The sequence below is a fragment of the Lepidothrix coronata genome, unplaced genomic scaffold (genome assembly GCF_001604755.1).
Source record: "Lepidothrix coronata isolate B3197 unplaced genomic scaffold, Lepidothrix_coronata-1.0 Scaffold258, whole genome shotgun sequence".
NCBI lineage: Eukaryota > Metazoa > Chordata > Aves > Passeriformes > Pipridae > Lepidothrix > Lepidothrix coronata.
In genome coordinates, this window is record NW_016690438.1 from 668,248 (window position 1) to 686,947 (window position 18,700).

The 18,700-nt window shown below is 36.1% G+C and overlaps 1 protein-coding gene across 4 annotated transcripts in view; it reads right to left on the reverse strand.

Annotated features, from left to right (window-relative positions):
• TBC1D5 (TBC1 domain family member 5) overlaps positions 1-18,700 on the reverse strand; it is a 290,939-nt gene that overhangs the window by 52,912 nt on the left and 219,327 nt on the right. For all 4 annotated transcript variants that reach the window (XM_017835483.1, XM_017835481.1, XM_017835484.1 and 1 more), the window contains one exon: positions 4,238-4,323. In XM_017835483.1, the coding sequence (XP_017690972.1) occupies positions 4,238-4,323 (86 nt within the window). The remainder of the gene's footprint in view (positions 1-4,237; positions 4,324-18,700) is intronic.

Consider the following 18,700-nt stretch of genomic DNA (forward strand, 5'->3'; position numbering starts at 1 on the left):
CCCCCCAGGGGAGGTACATGGGTGTTCCCACTTGAACCTTAACATATATTAATCCATTGTACTTTGTGTTTTGTGGGCTTCCCCTGCCCCGATGGATCAAGACCGTGACCATCATCTCAACCAACAGACATTGAAACTGCATGAATCAAGTCTCGTTGCTGGATTCATGGGTGGTGATATCTTTCCTCTCTGCTAGTTCCTGTTATCCTTTCTCTTTCTTTCTTTTCCTTATATATATTTTCTTAAGTGATATCTTTATATTTTATATTGTTGCATTTCTATAGACAATAACCTAAACACCTATATACCTCCTTTCCATTGCAACCAAATAGTTCTAAAGTAAACTTGCTATCTATCTATCTATCTATCTATCTGTCTATCTATCTATGTATCTATGTATCTATCTACCATTCATTGTGGTTCAAATCCAATCTGCCCCAAGGCATCTATTAACAAGAACCTCAGTAATCCCAACTTCCTGGGTCATAACAATAGCGCCAATGATTTTAAAGAAGAGGGCATGGTTAAATGTTTGTTACTCTTAAATTTTACTCTGCTACTACACAGCAGATTCAGTTATTTATCAGTTCCCCAAGATGTTGCTCAGATACTTTAGTTAAAAAAAAAAAAAAGGAATTTTTTTTCTATTCCATCTCATATATGTGGCATCAGAAGAGTCAGCACAGGGCCTTTTGTTTAATATCTTCTCTATTCCAGAAAGAAAACTATTGATGCTTTGAAGGTGGAAGAAGAAATATCAAATTCTGGCTTAGCAGGTATCAACCAGGTTATCAACAGTTGCAATAAATCTAATTACATCACTGATTTTGGGAGTCATACCAGCAATGACTTGGTTGAGATTCAGAATCCAAACTTCAGTATATTTGGCATATTTTTTCTCTCAGTCTACTGAAACCAATCATCAAAATTGGAGATTGGGGTGGTGTGTATTACTCATTCTCCTGAAACATCACCTTAGAAGGAAGATAATGGCTTGCACATTGAGTCCTAGGTTTGTATTGTCTCTAGGTCTAGAACCTTGACAATCACTAAAAAAAACCCCTTGATTGTGCACAAGAAATTATATTTACTAAATCATTTTCTCTGACAGGCTACCCAAGCAACAAAGCCACTGGAAACTTTGAGACTGCACCACTGGAATCATGGTGGTCCACAGATGCAGGAGATAAAGCTTATAAAGAAGCTTGTGTATATTTGTGTCCACCAGCTTGTTTCTTTCTTGTTTCTTTTTTTTTTTCAGCTATATTATGCTTAATAAAAAGTGGCAGTTTTCCTTCTACACCGCTTAATTTGCTGCTTTGACACATATGTACACCAGGACAAGTCACAAGCATTGAGGCCATGTTACTGAGAACACAGCTGCGCTGGGCAGGGCACGTCTCCAGGATGAAGGACCACCGCCTCCCTAAGATCCTGCTTTATGGTGAACTTGCCACCGGCTGCTGCAAGAGAGGAGCCCCGAAGAAAAGATACAAGGACTCCCTGAAACAACATCTCATCCTTGGCCATATTGATCAACATAACTGGTCTACTTTGGCCTCAAATCGGGAGGCCTGGAGACACACCATCTATAACGCTGCTGTTTCATTTGAGTACACATGCAGGATCACTCTCGAGGAGAAAAGACAACACAGAAAGAATCGTGTCTTGCAGAATACACCATCTGAGGAGTCCTTCTGCTGTGCCTTTTGCAATCGGACATGTCTATCTCGTATTGGCCTCATTAGCCACCAGCGCACTTGTAACAAACGTGGATAGAGCCTTCCTAAATCTTCGTTCGCGAAGCCTAGACATGATGATGATTCATATGGTTGGAAAGAGACTTTTTGAGAAACTTCACTTTACCAGAATAACAAACATCAAAACTCTCTAAGCCTTTGTATCTGACACATGATTTTAAAAAATGCTTTCAATAGTGCCCTGCAAGCATCTTTTATAATTACTTGATAACTAGAAAGGATAGTTATTGCAGCTCCTAATACCTGTGGTGTGTTTTGGCTGTGCTATGAACTGACACTGCTAATGATCAGCTCAGAACACATACAAACACATGAAAATTAAATAATGATGCTATCTAAATACCTTCTCAAGAGGTGATTTTATTAAATATATTGTAAAGTAAAATCTGTGCAATTTCTCTGAATCACAGCTTCAGAAAAAGAACAGTGAGGGGTCACATCTCTGGAGAAGTTACAATAAACTGAGACAAAGTTCTGGAAAATAAGAATAATGTGCCTACTTCTTACATCTAAATGTCTGATATATTAATGCAAAGGATGATTACAGCCATTAAACATGGATCAATGTCTACATTTTAGCCATCTAAATGTACCAGACATGCACAACAATTACAAGAAAAATACTGATTGATTATGTTGTAGAGTTATCAGCAGATGCATTTAAAAGTAAAGCATCAGTTTAAAAATACGAGTATCAAGGAGACGTGAATTCCATCTATGAAGCAAACAATTTTGTTTCATCACAATAAGCATCATTGACCTTGACTGTGAATGGTGTATTTTTAAACTAGCAGTAGGAAGATGATTCAATCTCTGCAGTTTTCTGCTAAGATGGAAATGCTTTGTTTTAAGGAAGCCTTATTCAAAGGCATTTCTCTTTTCAGTAAGTAATCATTATGAGAGATGAGAGATAAATATATGAATATGACCAATTAAAAAGTTTTATATGTGATAAAATAAGCAATATATATTAGAGATTTACCAAGATATTTTAAACATATCGTTGAGCCTGTGGAATTGAAGATGAAAAAGACTTGGTAGTTGATTTAATCCATCTCTGCTCACTGCAGAAACATTTCCTAGTTTTACATCTTCTGGTTGGCTCTTTAGTCCAGTATTAAACAGATTTACCACATCTGACCTACTCTAAATGTTCCTGTTTTGAGATAAATTTATCCCAGCTATTATTCTGTCTGAACTATTCTAAACAACTTAACTCTGAGATTAGCTCAGTTGCTTAGAGTATGGTGCTAATAACACCAAGGTCACAGTTTTGATCCCCTTAGGGGCCAATCACTTAACAGCTGGACTTGATGATCCTTGTGTTGGGTCCCTTCCAACTCAGAATATTCTGTGACTCGGAATTCTGATTTATCAATAACTTCACATCTCCTTTGGTGGGAATTCTGTGTATATGTGTACAGTTAACTTGTATTTCTACATAGATTTAACCGACTTAATTTTTTTCTTAGAATTTAGGTTTCCAACAGGTGTCATTCTTGTTTAGGCTTTATGATTTACTTATTTTTTCAAAATCCTTGAAACATTTCTTTTTGAATCTTCAAACAACTTATTCTTCCCATTTAAGCAACTTTTGAGAGAATTTTTCAAAAGAGTAAGTATGTAAAATATGAAAATGCAATAGAATGCAGTAATTTTTGACACTTGTCCCCAACTTTAAAGCCTGACTTAAAAGAAAAAGATGCTTTTGCAGTCACTCTACTCAGCTTTAATTTCTGCTCCTTTGTCCATTTTTAAAAGCTTTTTGATCTACTCCATTTTAATTTTAGCTGGCTTTTAATGTAGTGCATTAAATAGAATGTGACAGAGGTGCAAAGATCCAAAAGGCAGCAGATTCCCATGTATCAGCAGGCATAGGATATAGGTGGGGCCACATGCAATCCAAGAAACTGCCTGTAATAGCAGTTTCAGTTGAAGCATTAGGTCTTGTGCTGGCTTGCCCTGCAGCCACCAGCCATCAGCAATTGGCACCCACCTTGTGGCCACCCAGATGATATGATCTTGACAAGGAATTTTAGCATTATTGATACAAACCATTTCTAAAAGAAGGGAGGAAAAGTTTTGTAAATATTACTTCAAGCTGGATTTACATTAATTCAACTTAGCTTCTGGTACATGGATACTCCAGATTGCGATCAGACGTGCTATCGGAACTAGTTCAGCTACAGAACTCACATTGGCAACGTTTTACCCCCTGCTTTTACTACACATGTCATTGTGTGCCAATGTCCTTAGCCTTAAAAAAATGCCAGTGAGTGACTGCAACGCTATCTGTAAAACCTGAATTTTTTTGCTCAGTAATAGGCAAGGGACAGATTCAAAATAAATGTCATGAAATAAACGCATGTGCTTCTAATGCTGCTTATATAATTCCTGTTTGGGATAAACGTGACTGCTGAAACATTTTGTTTATGTAAGGTCTTAGTTCGGTGAACACATATTTAGAAATAGCTTACCGTGTTTTGTTCATCAAGTCTGCTCCACGTGCTTTGTAATAATCTAAATTTTGTTGGAACTGATGAGTCACTGGTCTTGGATTTCGCTAAAAAATAAAAAAATACCTCATTGCAACTTTCAGGGAGATTTAAAGCAGAGACATGAAATATGTTTATTAATGAGTACTAGAAACTTAAGAACATTTTCTTTTCCCAGGACCTTGGTTTCTCAAGGCAGTAATGTCAGTTACATTGAAGTGAAGACTTAAAATACTTGAAATAATACCAGTGGTTACCAGTAAGTCCATTCCAGGCTCACAGAAAAAAAAAAATAGTGTTCTTCCACACAGCGATGAGGCTGTTGGCCGTAGTGGTAACATTGCTAATTAAATCAGTAATTCTTGGACAAGTACAGATACTGATCTGATTTCTTCCTGCAGCTCAGGTATAAAGAATTTTACCACCTCCAAGCTAAAGTGATATGTTTTTAAAGAAAACAGTAATAGTAAAGAGAAACTATAGCAAACATTTTGAACTCAATACATCACTAGCAGTATCTCTGTTAAGCAAAGAATTAAATTTAATGAGACAACCTGAACATTCCCACTAGATGGCACACAGAGCCTTTATTTTCTCTCCAAATTTCACTCTACTCAAAACTGAGGCTATGAATAAAGAACTGTTGTCCTATAACAAAATGTAGATAATTAATACTGAAGCCATTGCTATTCTCCCATTCTGACACAATGGAACTCTTTCATGGAGTCATGCTGCCTTCAATAATTCTGAACATTGATTAAGTGTAGACTGCAGTATATGCATAAAGTATCTTGATTGAATGAATGCATGCTGAAGGACACTATTTGGAGATGCAAGTAAATATTTTTAAGTAAAAAAAATTGCGTACAGATGGAAACAAAATATGAGAGAGGTACAGAGAGGCCCTTTAAAAATCAGAAATGGCTTAAATAATTTCTAGTGTAAGAGAAAACAAAATGGTAAGTTTCTGCATCATGATCAGATATATTGTATAAAAGAGATCTAAATACTTTTCAAGTATTTGCTCTAATGGTTTAATCATTCATAGGCTGTTGCCATATATTCTGATCTGCCTTCTTACATTCTGCTAGTAGTAAATATAGTTTTAATGAACTATGCAATGACCTTTCTGAAACAGTCCCTCACAGGTGACAGTATATTATATTTTTGACAGAGTCAGTCTTCAGCTGTTACAGTTTCACACATTGTATATTTCCTCTCCAGGTTTTATTATAGACTAGAGTATCCACTGTCTTATCCTCTCATCTACATACACGTAGATAACTCTTTTTCCTTGAAAACCTTATTTTTGGAGGAGGATGCAGAAGTTGCCTTTTAAAGACCAAAATATTGCATGTGCACAAAAGGAGAGAAGAAGATTTAAAGAGGTGGTAGATACCAAAGGCCAGGATAATTTATGGGGGCATATTTAAGGGTGGGAATTCCCAGATCGCTTCCTGCAGTTAGACTTAATCTTGTATGAAATTTCTCATTTTCCTTCTTTGGAACCATAATAAAGATTTCAAACACACATGCTATTTGTAATGTTCATTAAAAAATGAAACAACTGAAAGCTATTAGACAAGCATTAAAAAAATCCTCATCTATCCTACCACCCACATTGTAATGGCCGTTCTACATTTTTCGTCTCCTGTTATAAAAACAATGTTTGCATAACTCTACCTATTCATATAGCTTGTAAGTCAGTCCTCATCAACTGACAGCAATAACAATGAATCAGCTTTAGTTACTATTGCTCTAGTTTGGTAATTCAATACATTTCTATGATAATCAAATCCAAACTGACGTGATGAGGGTAACTGATGATTCTGCGACTACTGTCTGAGTAATCAAACAGAGTAACTTTTCTCCCATAAATTAAGTAACTTCTTTCTTTACGTGTCTTGATGGCCATTTAAAACCAGGTGGAAGAATAAGAGATGGTTAAAATAATGGGCACTTCTAAGTCATAAGACAGCCCTTTGAAAAATACACACTACTAGGTGCTAGCCAGATTTGCAATTAGCTTCCAACAACTTGGCATATATTGAAAGTTAACAAAAACAATGAATTTTCTTTTCCACTACCCAATAAATAATAAAAAAGATGATTACACATTGCTTCTGAATTAAAAAAAAACCAAACCAGCAAAAACAATAGGAAAAGATCATATGGAACAGCATCCTGAAACATATTTATGTAGAAATGACAAGCAATTCAAGACACGAAAGGCTGATCTACTTTCTAAGCACTTAAAGCCATTAATAGGAATAACGAACTCAAACATATGAATGAGAAGCATTACTTTCATAGGGGCCTATTTAAATTCCTATGAGGTTTAAGCATATCAAAGGAAGAAGCAGTTTAAAGTACTATTACATGCAGTGAAAAAAAAAGCCCTCAGAAAAAACGCTGTTGAAAAAACATTAGAAATGCAAGACAGTAAATACCAAGGTTTACTGCTGCAACTCCTTTTGTAGCACCAATGAGATCTCCTTTTGGAAAATTTCAGTGTTTAAAAAACCTCAACCAGACATATATGTTAGCAGACAAGTATCTATGAAATATCACCACAGAAAATTTAAGTACTTCTGAAAACTGAAATTCAGACAGTAAAAAATATGATTTTATGAAGATTATGATCTTTATTTCATTGTGATTGTCCTTTAAATTTTCTATTCTTTTCAGTCATTTCAGTAAGTTAAATACAAGCAGCACAAAAGAAAACCCACACAATGACAATGTTTCTTGCTTAAGAATTTTAAACTAACTCCTCTCTCTAAGCATCCAATTTGATGTGTCCCCTGTATTATATTCCACATATTAGAACTAAAGACTAAACAAATTTATTTACAAAAAACATAGCTATTGTTTAAAACATTCACAGCAAACAGTTTTTTCCTACAGAGTGCAATTTAGAATGATCTGATTTGTATTTTCATTACTTAAGCAAGTAAAGTTATTCCTTTAATTTTTCAATTTATGTAAGTATTTTTACTAGTACCTCAATAAAATATTTTTTCTTAAAAGGTTAATGTTAAATTGACAGTGAAATCAATCCTTCAAATTAGTAGTTTGTTGAATCCCCGTAAGAAATTGTGTAAGGGCATTATACAGATTAACACATATATGGTTTTCTCCTTTTAAGGAAAGAGAGAGCAGAAATCAGAAAGAAATCTGTGCCAATACTAGAACTCCTTTTCCCCACACCCATTTTGTAGGAGCAGTTTGCTGGATTTATAATTGTTCTAATCCTAATTTCTATCTAGTGACTGTATTTTCAACTGGTAGAAAATGCCCAATTTATGCTTTAAAAGGACAATGTATGAAATTCAGATGTAGAAGCACACATAGAAATCGATGTGATTTTGGACTTCGTCTCTTCAAAATGTACTAGCCACAGCCCAAAATGAGAAAGAGATGCCTTAAAATGTCCCAGGTATCTCTGAGGCACTCTTGCCTCCGCACCCTTCCTGGCCTAAAAGATGCCCTCCCTCTGGCTCATTTCCCTGCTGAAGTCCTCTCTGTCCTCCTGTCTCTGTTCCCAGCCACCACCAGACTTGACTCACTCCAATTCCCACGGCTGGCAGGAGATTCTTGGGAACTTTCTATTTGCCTTTATCCTCCTCCAGGGACATGAGGTAAGTTATACCCACACCTGCACTCTTCCTAGGCCGTAGGCTGCTGCTGTGGTCAGAACTGCACTGAATGCAGTAGAGATTCCCTAAAACTGCATAAACTGCTGAAAAGCAATTCCCACCAGCTAAGGATCATGCTCCATATGCTTAAATTCCCTACTATAACCCCTTTTTCTCCCTGGCCTCTGGAGACATAGCACGTCACATTACCCACGGAACAGGGTAACAGAAGTCACAGGCAGGCTGTTCTACAACATACCTAACGTTTCACCACCTGAATACACAGTATTTTTAAAAGTTTACATGCAGGTGCAAGTGGAGGGATCTCTATAATGCTCTTCTTTCTTAAGGTATTTTCTTTCCTGCCTTTTTAGTTTTATTAACAGGAGAAAACCCAAATACAATTTTGCACTAAATCTGAAGGTTCAGAATAAGAGACAAGAATGAAAAAAGATTTTCGATATGTCTGATGAAAAATGAGACTTATTTTAGTGAACATGCTATTGCCTCAATGCCAAGGGAAAAGCACTCGTCATTAGAGAAATGAATTGCTCAGCTGTTTATAAGGAAAAAGCTCTGGGGGAATTTCTCAAGGCCCAAACCACAAAGCATTGCAGGGTTATGCAAACATATGTTGCAGGTGTTTTAGGGTAGACAGGTGGGAAAACCTCAGCTACTGAAAAATATTCCACTTAATAGATTGTATCTGAAACTAGATAACCTCAGTGCAACAGAGAAAAAAATCAAAAACAGCAGCAGTGAATTCCACATCCAGGCAGCAATAGGCTTACCAAAATTATCATCTCACTAGTGCCAAATGGGACTTTTTAAAACTAATTTTTTCTAATATATTAAACAAATACTACCAAACATTTATGTTTTTTTCCTAAACTACTAATATTTTATACCAAAACTAAAGAGGAGACTGAATCAAATATATATAAAAAGAAGACAAGGATAATGATGCAATGTTGTTCTATTTTTTAAACAATTATTTTTAAGGAGCTAATATGCTCCTTTCCCCTCCCTCTTCAGCTGACAAGGCAATATTGGATTCTTTCATAATTCTTGTGCTGCCTAAGTATTACACTTCTTTTTTTTATTGAAGTTCTATTATTTTCTTTTTCATTTATTTCTAATGAAAGTTGGAGGATCATGTGACTGTAAATTCAGTAAGGACTGGGAGGTCAGGAAAGGTTTACCTTTTCCTGCTAGATCGCCTATGCTTCTTTCTTCAATAATGACACAAACATGGCAAAAATTTAGACTGGAAATAGAGCTGAAATATGGCAGTTGAGATGCGGATAAGGAATATAGTTTGTTCAGTCAAGCAGCAGTTTTTCTATTAGGCGCTAATAATTAATATGAAGTGCTTACTAACTATAACCTAACAGCCTAGAGAGAGAATTTCACCGTTCCTCTTTTTTTCTTTTGTCAGATATTCAAGCAGCTGTCTCCATTCTACATGGCCAGACTTACACAGTATAAGCAATGGCTTAACCTTAAAGATACATATCACAATATTTTGTATACTAAGAAACCAACCCACCCCAAACTCCAGAGCACCGAAAGCAAATGCCATTCCCCAAACAAAACTTCCCTTTCACCCTCTAATTCTCCTCTTCCTTTATTATACCTTCTGCAGAACAAGCAACCTGCTGGAGCACAAATGGTATTTCATCCACCTATGAACCCATGAGTTAAATACTTATTAGGATAAAAAAAGCCCCAGTGAGACATTAAACAACATAATGTGCTATTGCCAATTCAAAAGTGGTTCAAGGCCAAGAACAAGATATTAGCTAAAACGCAGGCTGATAGTCTGTGTCTATCAACCCTGTGTATGAAAGCAGCACACTATGAAGGGTACCCTGTACAGAACTAATAAAGAACTTCCTTTAATCACGGGAGTTAGGAGATTCATGCAGTAATACTGGTGTTGGCAAAGGAAAACCATAATCCTCAAACTGGGAATAATGCTTCCTGTTTACATTTTTCAGAAGATGCTAAGGGTCTCAATCGTGGAACTTGTTATTTACAATGCAATAACAGGATGAAGAATTATCACATTTAGTAGTTTCTTAAGAAAATTATTGAGTTGTTTTTTTTTCTTTTTTTCTAAAACAACAAAATTTCCCAGAAAGAACTGAAAAGGAAAGAAAATTCAGTTAATTGGGTCAAGGAAGGAAGAAACCCCTGAACTCTGATCAAGCTGAAATAAATTATCTCCAGTTTTGTTATGTGACAACCTCCATTCCCCTGGCAACTAGAAATTTCAGACACTAGGAAGATATTTTAAATACTGTGGGTTATGGTCTGTTTTTAACTTCATACATACATACTTTCTCTCACATGGGCATTCTATGACAAGAGATGAAGAACTGAAAAAAAATAAAAATGAGATTTAAAAATGCTTCTGTGACTTGACTGAAAGAAATTTCTAGTTGTGTATTTTTGGCTTCTTGTCCTAACCACTTGGGAACCCTTTTTTTTTCATTATAGTATTACAGCCTATTGCGCTTTAACAGGTAGATCAAATCCTACCAAATCAGCTTTTATTTACATTCCAGACAAAAAGACTCCAACCTGCCAACGTTCAAGTTCATAACCTGCGTAAAATCCCCATCTTGCACCAACAGAATCGCTTAAGTACCTTTTAAATCTGCCTCTTAATTTAGTTGCCTAGTTTTCAGCTGAACCCTTGGTTTTAAGAAGTAAATTAACTACATAGTAAGGTATAAATCTGACAGTGTTCAGCCCTACCCCATGACAGATTTATGCTCTGGCATCTTGCAGCCCTGCACGGTTGGAACAGGAGTTTTACAACATTGTGGAGGAAAGCTCCAGGCTTTTGAAAGGAACACACAGCAAGCCTCGCTTTAAACCCTGGAATGCTCCAAATTATGAGATTTAAAATATGACATCTTTATGTACAGAAAAGCTCCCACATTATGGTTTTATTGGCACTCGTTTTGGACAACCTGCATAACTCACTGATGGCTTTGTGAGTAATGCAGTTATCTGAAGCTTATACTTATAAAACCCTTATAACCACACTTAGAGCATTATGTCTTCTCCAGACACATGCTTGTACACAAATCTCACATATCAGGGAAAAACAAGAACATTTTAAGGTGCTATTTGGTTATTTCTGCTACGTGGAAAAGAAACAGATTAATTTATGTTCTGCATGTAATGTGCTACGTAAACCACTTGAAAAAGGTCCCCAGGGGAGTGAAAAAAGCTCATTCACAGAGCCCCATGCACACACCACAGCAAAAGGAATATGACATTCAAGTCTTTTCCTCTGAAACACAGAGAGAAGCTAAGGTCTTGATGCTGCGGGACAAGCAACTCCTTAGGACTCCAGTGATGATCCTGCAGAGCCATTTTGATTACTACTGCTCTTTAAAAAAAGAAAGGACAAAGACATAACATCTCCAAACCTAATTTTCCATAAAAAGTTACAGCAAAGGATAGAATGTACAATTCCCAGTTCTATCTTGGTAAATATTTTGCTCTTTCAGAGAAGCGCTTCCCAATACAAATGTACTCAATAGCTTTGATTACAATTAATACATTAGTATTTATTATAAAATATGTAGGTATACAAGCAGTATATCTACACATATCAGAAGAGACTGAACTCAAATTCCATCATAACAGATCGGATATGATTCAGTAGCTAATCTTTCATACATTATTGAAAAGTTATGAATCTATTTTTATATAACACAGTTTGTATTTTGAAAATTTTAGTCAAATAAATTATGATACGGAGAACTTCTGATTAGGTAGAATTAGAGTACTCTAAGTGCTTCTTTTTGATAAGCTACCTTGCAAACGAGAAGTGATTAATTGAATTGTCAGGTTGCACATAAGAACCATAATCACCTCACTCTAATACTGTTAAATACATTTTATTAGTGTAATTTTATAAGTAACATTATTACTCTTAAGGAGAGGGTCAGGAGCTTTAGATGACTTTTTAAACAGAAGTAAACGAATAATTTGAAAAAACCAGCTCTGAGAAATTCAAAAGCAATCAGTTTTATTGGTAGCTAAAGTAATTAAGAGCTTAAAGTGCTTCAACTTCTTGCGTTAGTGTCAAGTACAATCAGAATTCCTTTTACTTTGCTCTGAGGATATCAACTTGCTCAAACAGAAGGAACAGTTTAAAAGTTCTGGCTTCCAAAGAGAACTTCCTCTTCCATCTTGCCTCTCTAAAGTACTTGCCCTTATCATGACAGAGCTTATGAATTCCCAGTGAATATTATTGGGACTGCTGACCAGCACAGGATTTCCTCACTACTTCTGAGTTTTCCCCCATTGCCCCTCTGGCCTGAACGTGATGTTGCCACATCTCATGCCTTCTGATTAATACGAAAAGACACCTTGATAAAAAGTATAATTAGGAAATCATCAGAGATTATTAAAATTGCAAACACCGTTTTTTTATTTGTGTTTGCAATTGGCCCAATGACTGATTACCAAGTAGTTGCCTTGCCTATTTATTGAAAAATCCATATGTTACTTGTTATTGAATGTTAGCTAAAAGTAGGAACAATGGTGCCTAACTCACCTTTAGCCATCACCTCTGGAAGACTCTGCACCTCTCCACCCACCCAGAAATCCCCAGCCACAGCACCCACTCCTCCCTGCCCTCAAGGCTGATGGCTCTCCTTCCTGTTGGGCCACCCAAGAGAGGCAAGGAGAACAACAAAGTCACCTTGCTGGGGTCTGCTCTCACTGCCAGCAGTGGACTACAGCACCATCTTGCTCGGCCCCACACAGAGCTGGGACAAGTCCTTTGCATCTTACCTGTGGCACAGCTTTCTCTTAACTACGAGAGGTGTCACTGTTCTGGAAACTTGGCTTTAGTCTGTATTATTTCCCACCATGTTCCTTTTAATTTAAACGTAATGGCTGTTTAACATAGAGGGATACAATATTTGTGAGTTCTTAACCACAAAGTTGGCCTGTGCATGCAATACTAAGGAGAGAGCAACACTTGGGAACTGCATCACCATTGGCAATCTAAGAGATCAAGTTTCTTCCTTGAGTGATGACTACTGTGTTACATATGGTAGTGAGGAATGAGAAGGACTTAGAAAGCTTTCTCATTTGAAAAGTCTTGACTAGATGACTAATCAAACATTTTCCAAGTTTTTTTCCCGAAAATATTGCTTGCGACATACAGGATACATTGAAGTTGTCTATTTTATGGTGGGTCGATTAAATGGTTAGTATATTAGTGGAGATTGCAATGAACTTTGAGAGAGCTGAGAAATTTATTGTACTACGACTATTGACCACATAGCCTTTTTATATTTTAAAATGCACAGGTGCACTGGGAATGAAGGTTTTGAAACAAATTTACAAAAATGAAGCGGATTTTTAATTCATGGTACACTTACTATTTTTATGTGGTACTATGGCAACATGGTTATTCTAAGTAATTTATCATTAAACTCTTAGCCGCCTGTCATACCTTATTCTATTAATGACAAACAATAACTGAATATTTAAATCAATAATTCTTAAAACAAAGCATAGACTATCTTCTTGGAAAATGCAAGTTTCTGATTTTAAGAACATGAACAAAGAACAAGTTAGTATCATGGCTTTTACATGTAAAATATATGCAATTCTAAGTCATATAGGCCCACAATAAAAAGCTTAGCATGCAGTTACAAAAAAAATTGTATCGATAAATCAACTGTATGTTGATTTATTTAAAGTGAGGTGTTTAGATACACCTAACCTTATTGTATTTGCAAATGGGAATGCTAGACCATCAAAATGCTTGAGTTCCCTGCAGGAACTGAATGTGGTTATAAAACCAGCGGTTGAGTTGAAGAAGGCGACACATTTTTTTCATAAAAATCTACCTACCATGCATTAAACATACAAGATCTTAAACTTACAGAAATTAAGGCAAATAGAAGTTTTCTGTGAATCACTGAAAGTAAATGCATTTATTTTTTCTTTCTCCCAGATGAAGAGATATGTAGCTAGCTTTTCTGGAAAAGCTTGTTTCTTTTATCAGTCATATCCCATGTCAAGGCAACTTTGTATAGGTGACGTTACTTGTACTGCCACCTCAATACTGCATCGGGATATTCATTATTCCCAGCTTCCTGATAACTTACTTTTCATGCATCTAACCCCTCCAATGTATTATTGCTTCTGAAATATCAGTCACATTCTTCATGATCAAAACTAAAAAGCAAAAAGCAAATGTTTGTTCAGAGTCCCCCTCCCCCTTGCTGGTACCCCTGCACTGACATGGACCTGCACCCCAGCGGTACCTCTGTGTGGAGGTACAAATTAATGAGCTGCTAGTGCCCAAACAGCGCCAGATCCCGACTTCTGATTGGCTGCAATCTGGTCATTAAAGAGAGGCAATTAATGCCAGATTGCACACACAATGCTAACAAACAAACAAAACAACCCCAAACCTGCTTTTCTCCTGCCACAAACGGCAAAACAACAATACTGACATAACGGCAGCGTTCAAAGGACAGTTGCAGCTCTGTAGCAGCACCTCAGTTAATGAGTGTATAGAAAAGAATTTATCTGAAGAAGAAGAAAGTGAAACTCAACAGCCTTTCAGGCACATGAAACCAGCTTGGAGAAAACTCTGAGATGGTGGCAGCTACTTAAGAAGAAAATTCAGCTGAAAATAAATGTACAAAGAGTTCAGTTCAAAATTTCAGCAATGTGTTTTCTCCTTGTCACATTGCTCAGATAGTGAGTAGTGTTAAAAGCTAGAATGCAGATTTTTCCAACTAATCGTTATATGAGTGATCATGACCATATTTTATTGCTTAAGTTTTCTGGCAGTACCTGTAATTTCAGTCACAACGAACTAATATGACTTCTTTGAAATGTCATGTATGCTTCTCCATGGATTTCGCTAGAATTTTATATTATCATATAGCCACCTTCGGTGTCAGCAAATAGCTTAAAATACTATGTTGAGAAAATATCAACAGCAGTAACTAGAGTATTATTAGCATAAGCAACAAATTAATTTCCATCAACCAAGCACATTCTTTTTTTTTCTTTTTTTTTTTTTAAATTGCTGGCTTATGATAAAAGGTGTCTCCACTGAATTAAGCTCTTAACTAGGTTGTTCAATGAATAGGGTAACTCACCATGCTAAAATATCTGAAAGCGGACTTATTTTACAAGAATACTAAGAATAAATACAATAAACTTTGAGACAAAGCACAGTTGTCAGGTTCTTAGTATGCGATGCAAAACTGTAATATTCTATGTAGTGCTTTAGTTTTCTAATAAGTCATTCTGATAAGGTTAACACTTCAACATAGCAAAACATACAAATACGAACACCCAAAGATGAAAATTACTTTGCTTATGTCGCTGTATTAGAATTTTATTTGCTAAAGGGTGAAAACAGATTTTCAAAATTCACAGTTAACTTAAAACAATAGTTTTAAACCTTTTATTCCTAGCCCTGGCTGCCTTCAGGAAGGAAAGAACATCTGGCTATTTAAGGAACACAATATGTTCACATTTTCTATGACTTTTGTTTCTAATTGGTTTTTTTAATTTTTTTTTTATTTGAACAACTCTAGTTAGAACTATGTTTTTTAATCACTTTATATTTTTCCACTGCCCTATCTCCGTATCTCTACTTCTTAATTTTGCAGCCTTTGCTTTGAAAATTAACAGTGCTCAGTGGTTTTGATAAGGAAAAAAAATGAAGAAAATGAGCCACTCATGGTGTATTAAATATGCAGACACACACCTTCAGTAAGTGCTTTTGGATATACATAAAAGAACCTTCCCTTACTTTTTCATTTCACATATACATACTTTTAATAGCCCATTCTTCCATAAGAAGCTCTACTTTTATATTCAGAAGGACTGTAAGTGCATAGAAGTTACTTTAATATAAATAATTGAGGCAATTATCTGTTCAAAGATTAGAAATGTGAAACAAATACTCTGCTAAGCAGGTTAACTTATCACCCTGTGCAAAGACAACAACACTGATTTGAGCTTTTCATTGCACATTTTCCTAAAGAAATGGAGCTAGCCAAATGCAGAAAAGGCTGAAATTCAATTATTCTGCATTGATCCATACTCATGCCTGTAAAATTAGTATCTCTCAGGCCCCCCCTCAGAGGCAGGTGCATTAGCTTGTTTTCAGCTATTACAGTTGTGTGTATTTCTCTTCAGTGGCACTGAAAAATATCAGGGATGTGGTATCTAAAATGCCCTCTCAACTGCCAACTGGGGTTCACAAAGTGAAAAAGAGAGCTGCTTGCAAGCATTAGGGTTTCGTAGTTAGCGGCAAGCACTAATTACTTTTCATATTATTTTTAATACTGGATAATGCTAAGGCTTCTGGTAAGGTTTGATTCCACAGAAGGTCAAGAAACTGTACTTGTCCATCTGTAAGAAAAAAATGCCACCTATCTTTTAAGTATAGCTTTCTGCTGACATTTAGGTTGCTCTCCTGGTGATGACTGCAGTGAAAAGAAGCAAACAAAATGTGACAGGTTCATGAAACCAAAGTTTAGCTCTCCTGATAGACTACAACAGAAATAAGGAAGAAGGAGATACCTGTTATGTCAGATCAAGGAAACTAAAGAAATGACAGATGTTATTAGATGTGCAAACCCAGATCATCTCCAAAATTGGAAGTTACAGATGGAAAGGTCGTGTCAGGTCCATCTATCTACTTCATCATTTATGACAAGATTGTTCCTTAAGAACCTTTCAGTTTTATGTACATACTACCAATCTTTCTTATTCCAAATACCCCACAACATTCCCTGGGTAAGACTTTTTGGCATTTACCTAGCTGCAAAAATAATATGAAAGACAATACATATTAGCAAACCTGCAAGAAGCAGATTCCTGTTTGTTCCTGACCATGACTTCTAAACTGCATTTCTTGTCCAGCTGAGATTTAAAGCTCTGAGGAGCAGAGACCAAGCTTCTCTCAGGTGTTTGGAACAACACTAAACATTCTTGGTATGTTCAACAAATAATGAAATAAGCCATTGGAGCATGCAACAGTCTCCCAGAGAAGAGTTCCCTGCTTTCACATATTAAAACCCAAGTGAAATCTTGGAAGAAATGCCACACAATTCACAACAATTCAGCCCTGGATAAGGAGAGATAAAATTGCACTGAACCAAATGTAATTTCCTATTAGAAACCAGAAGCTAGTGATGGAGAAATGCACAGGAAAACATCAAAGAAGGAAGAAAAATCATTAAGCACTGAATTTGCTAATCACCACTTACAAGTTACACTACTAACTGAAATCTCCTTGTCATTTCTTCCAATCTCCTTTTACCTGGAATAAGGGCAAACTGAATTATTTTCATGCAGATAGCAAAAAAAAAGGTATTATAATTTTCTCACTTATATTGGTATATAATCTGAGCACCAACTTAGACTCCTACAGCACCTATGATGCCTTGTTAAGTCTCCCCTTTCCTTCCATGGAATGAAAAATTTTGACACACTTGGAAAATTTTTATGCGTAGGTCTTATAGAATACCCAGACTTCTATTACAGAAATATGGAAAAAAATGGATTGAAAAAAACATAAAAAATGAATTGAACAAACAAAACATATTTCTTTCTCAGACCAGGAGTTATTTTAGAACGATCCTTTAGAACATTTTTACTTTCTCACTGTAAGAAGTCCTGATCTTTTTACGGAGTCTCAACCCAAAGATCCAACGTAAAATGGAAGGTGGCTGAAGTTCCTTAGTCTCTTCATTCTCTAGAAATCACAGCTTCCTAACCTTCACAGTATTTCCCAAGCAGATACATATATAGCTCAGAAATGAGGAACAACTGCAATTTATCGTATTTAAATTGACAAAGCAACAACCATTCTTTGTATCGAAGAACCTTAAGTTCTCAGTCATCTGAGCGAAGGGAGAACTACACGAAAACACAGTAGGAACTACATCCAGTATTTTTCTGAAAGGTGTTTAAGGCACACCTGAGAATGTTAATTAATAGAACACCAGGCCTTATGAGCCTGACAACTTCATTCTGTTGGAGACAAGAGCATAAGGAGTGGAATAGTGATCCAGCCTCTTTTGTGGAAGTGGGTGGTTTATTTTTGCCCCCTTCAGCTGATATCTTCTATACTGCCTAGTACTTTTTGGAGGACAGCTGAATAATTAGTAATTATCTTTTAACATATCTTGTTCAATAAATGGCAGATTACATATTGAATTCAGTTTGACATCTTAGCAAAATTTTCCTCCTGCTGTATCTTTCTTCTAAAAAATATTTCTATCTTATTTTGCTAAGAAAGTACATAAATAAATGCTGGGCAGTCTGATTTCATAGACTGCTGCCAAAATCTTAACAAAGATTCCTAAGATCTAACGTTAGAAACTTTCTTACGTACTGAAAACATGATACACTTTACTTCTCATCATGAAAGAAATCTTTGTGTCTGAGAGGAATGAAGAAAGCAGCTGTAAGGATGCAGACTTCTGCAAAAAACTGATACAGAAAAAACAAAGAGACAATTTTTTTCTTAATCCATAAGAATGTAAACATTGGTACTGAATGAAATTTTGCAGAAGGCAGTCAGAGTGCAGAAGTGATGAATTTTTTGCTTTCAAAGATGTTGTGCATCAAGAAGATGAGGGAAATCAGACTTTACACTGGCAACCTACTAATGGGACGTGCACAAAGACAGTTCAAAACCAGCAGCACAAATTCTGCTATCTGCCAAAGATCTGAGTATGCAAAGATTACAGTGTAAAGCTTCAGCTCAAGCACTTTATCCACT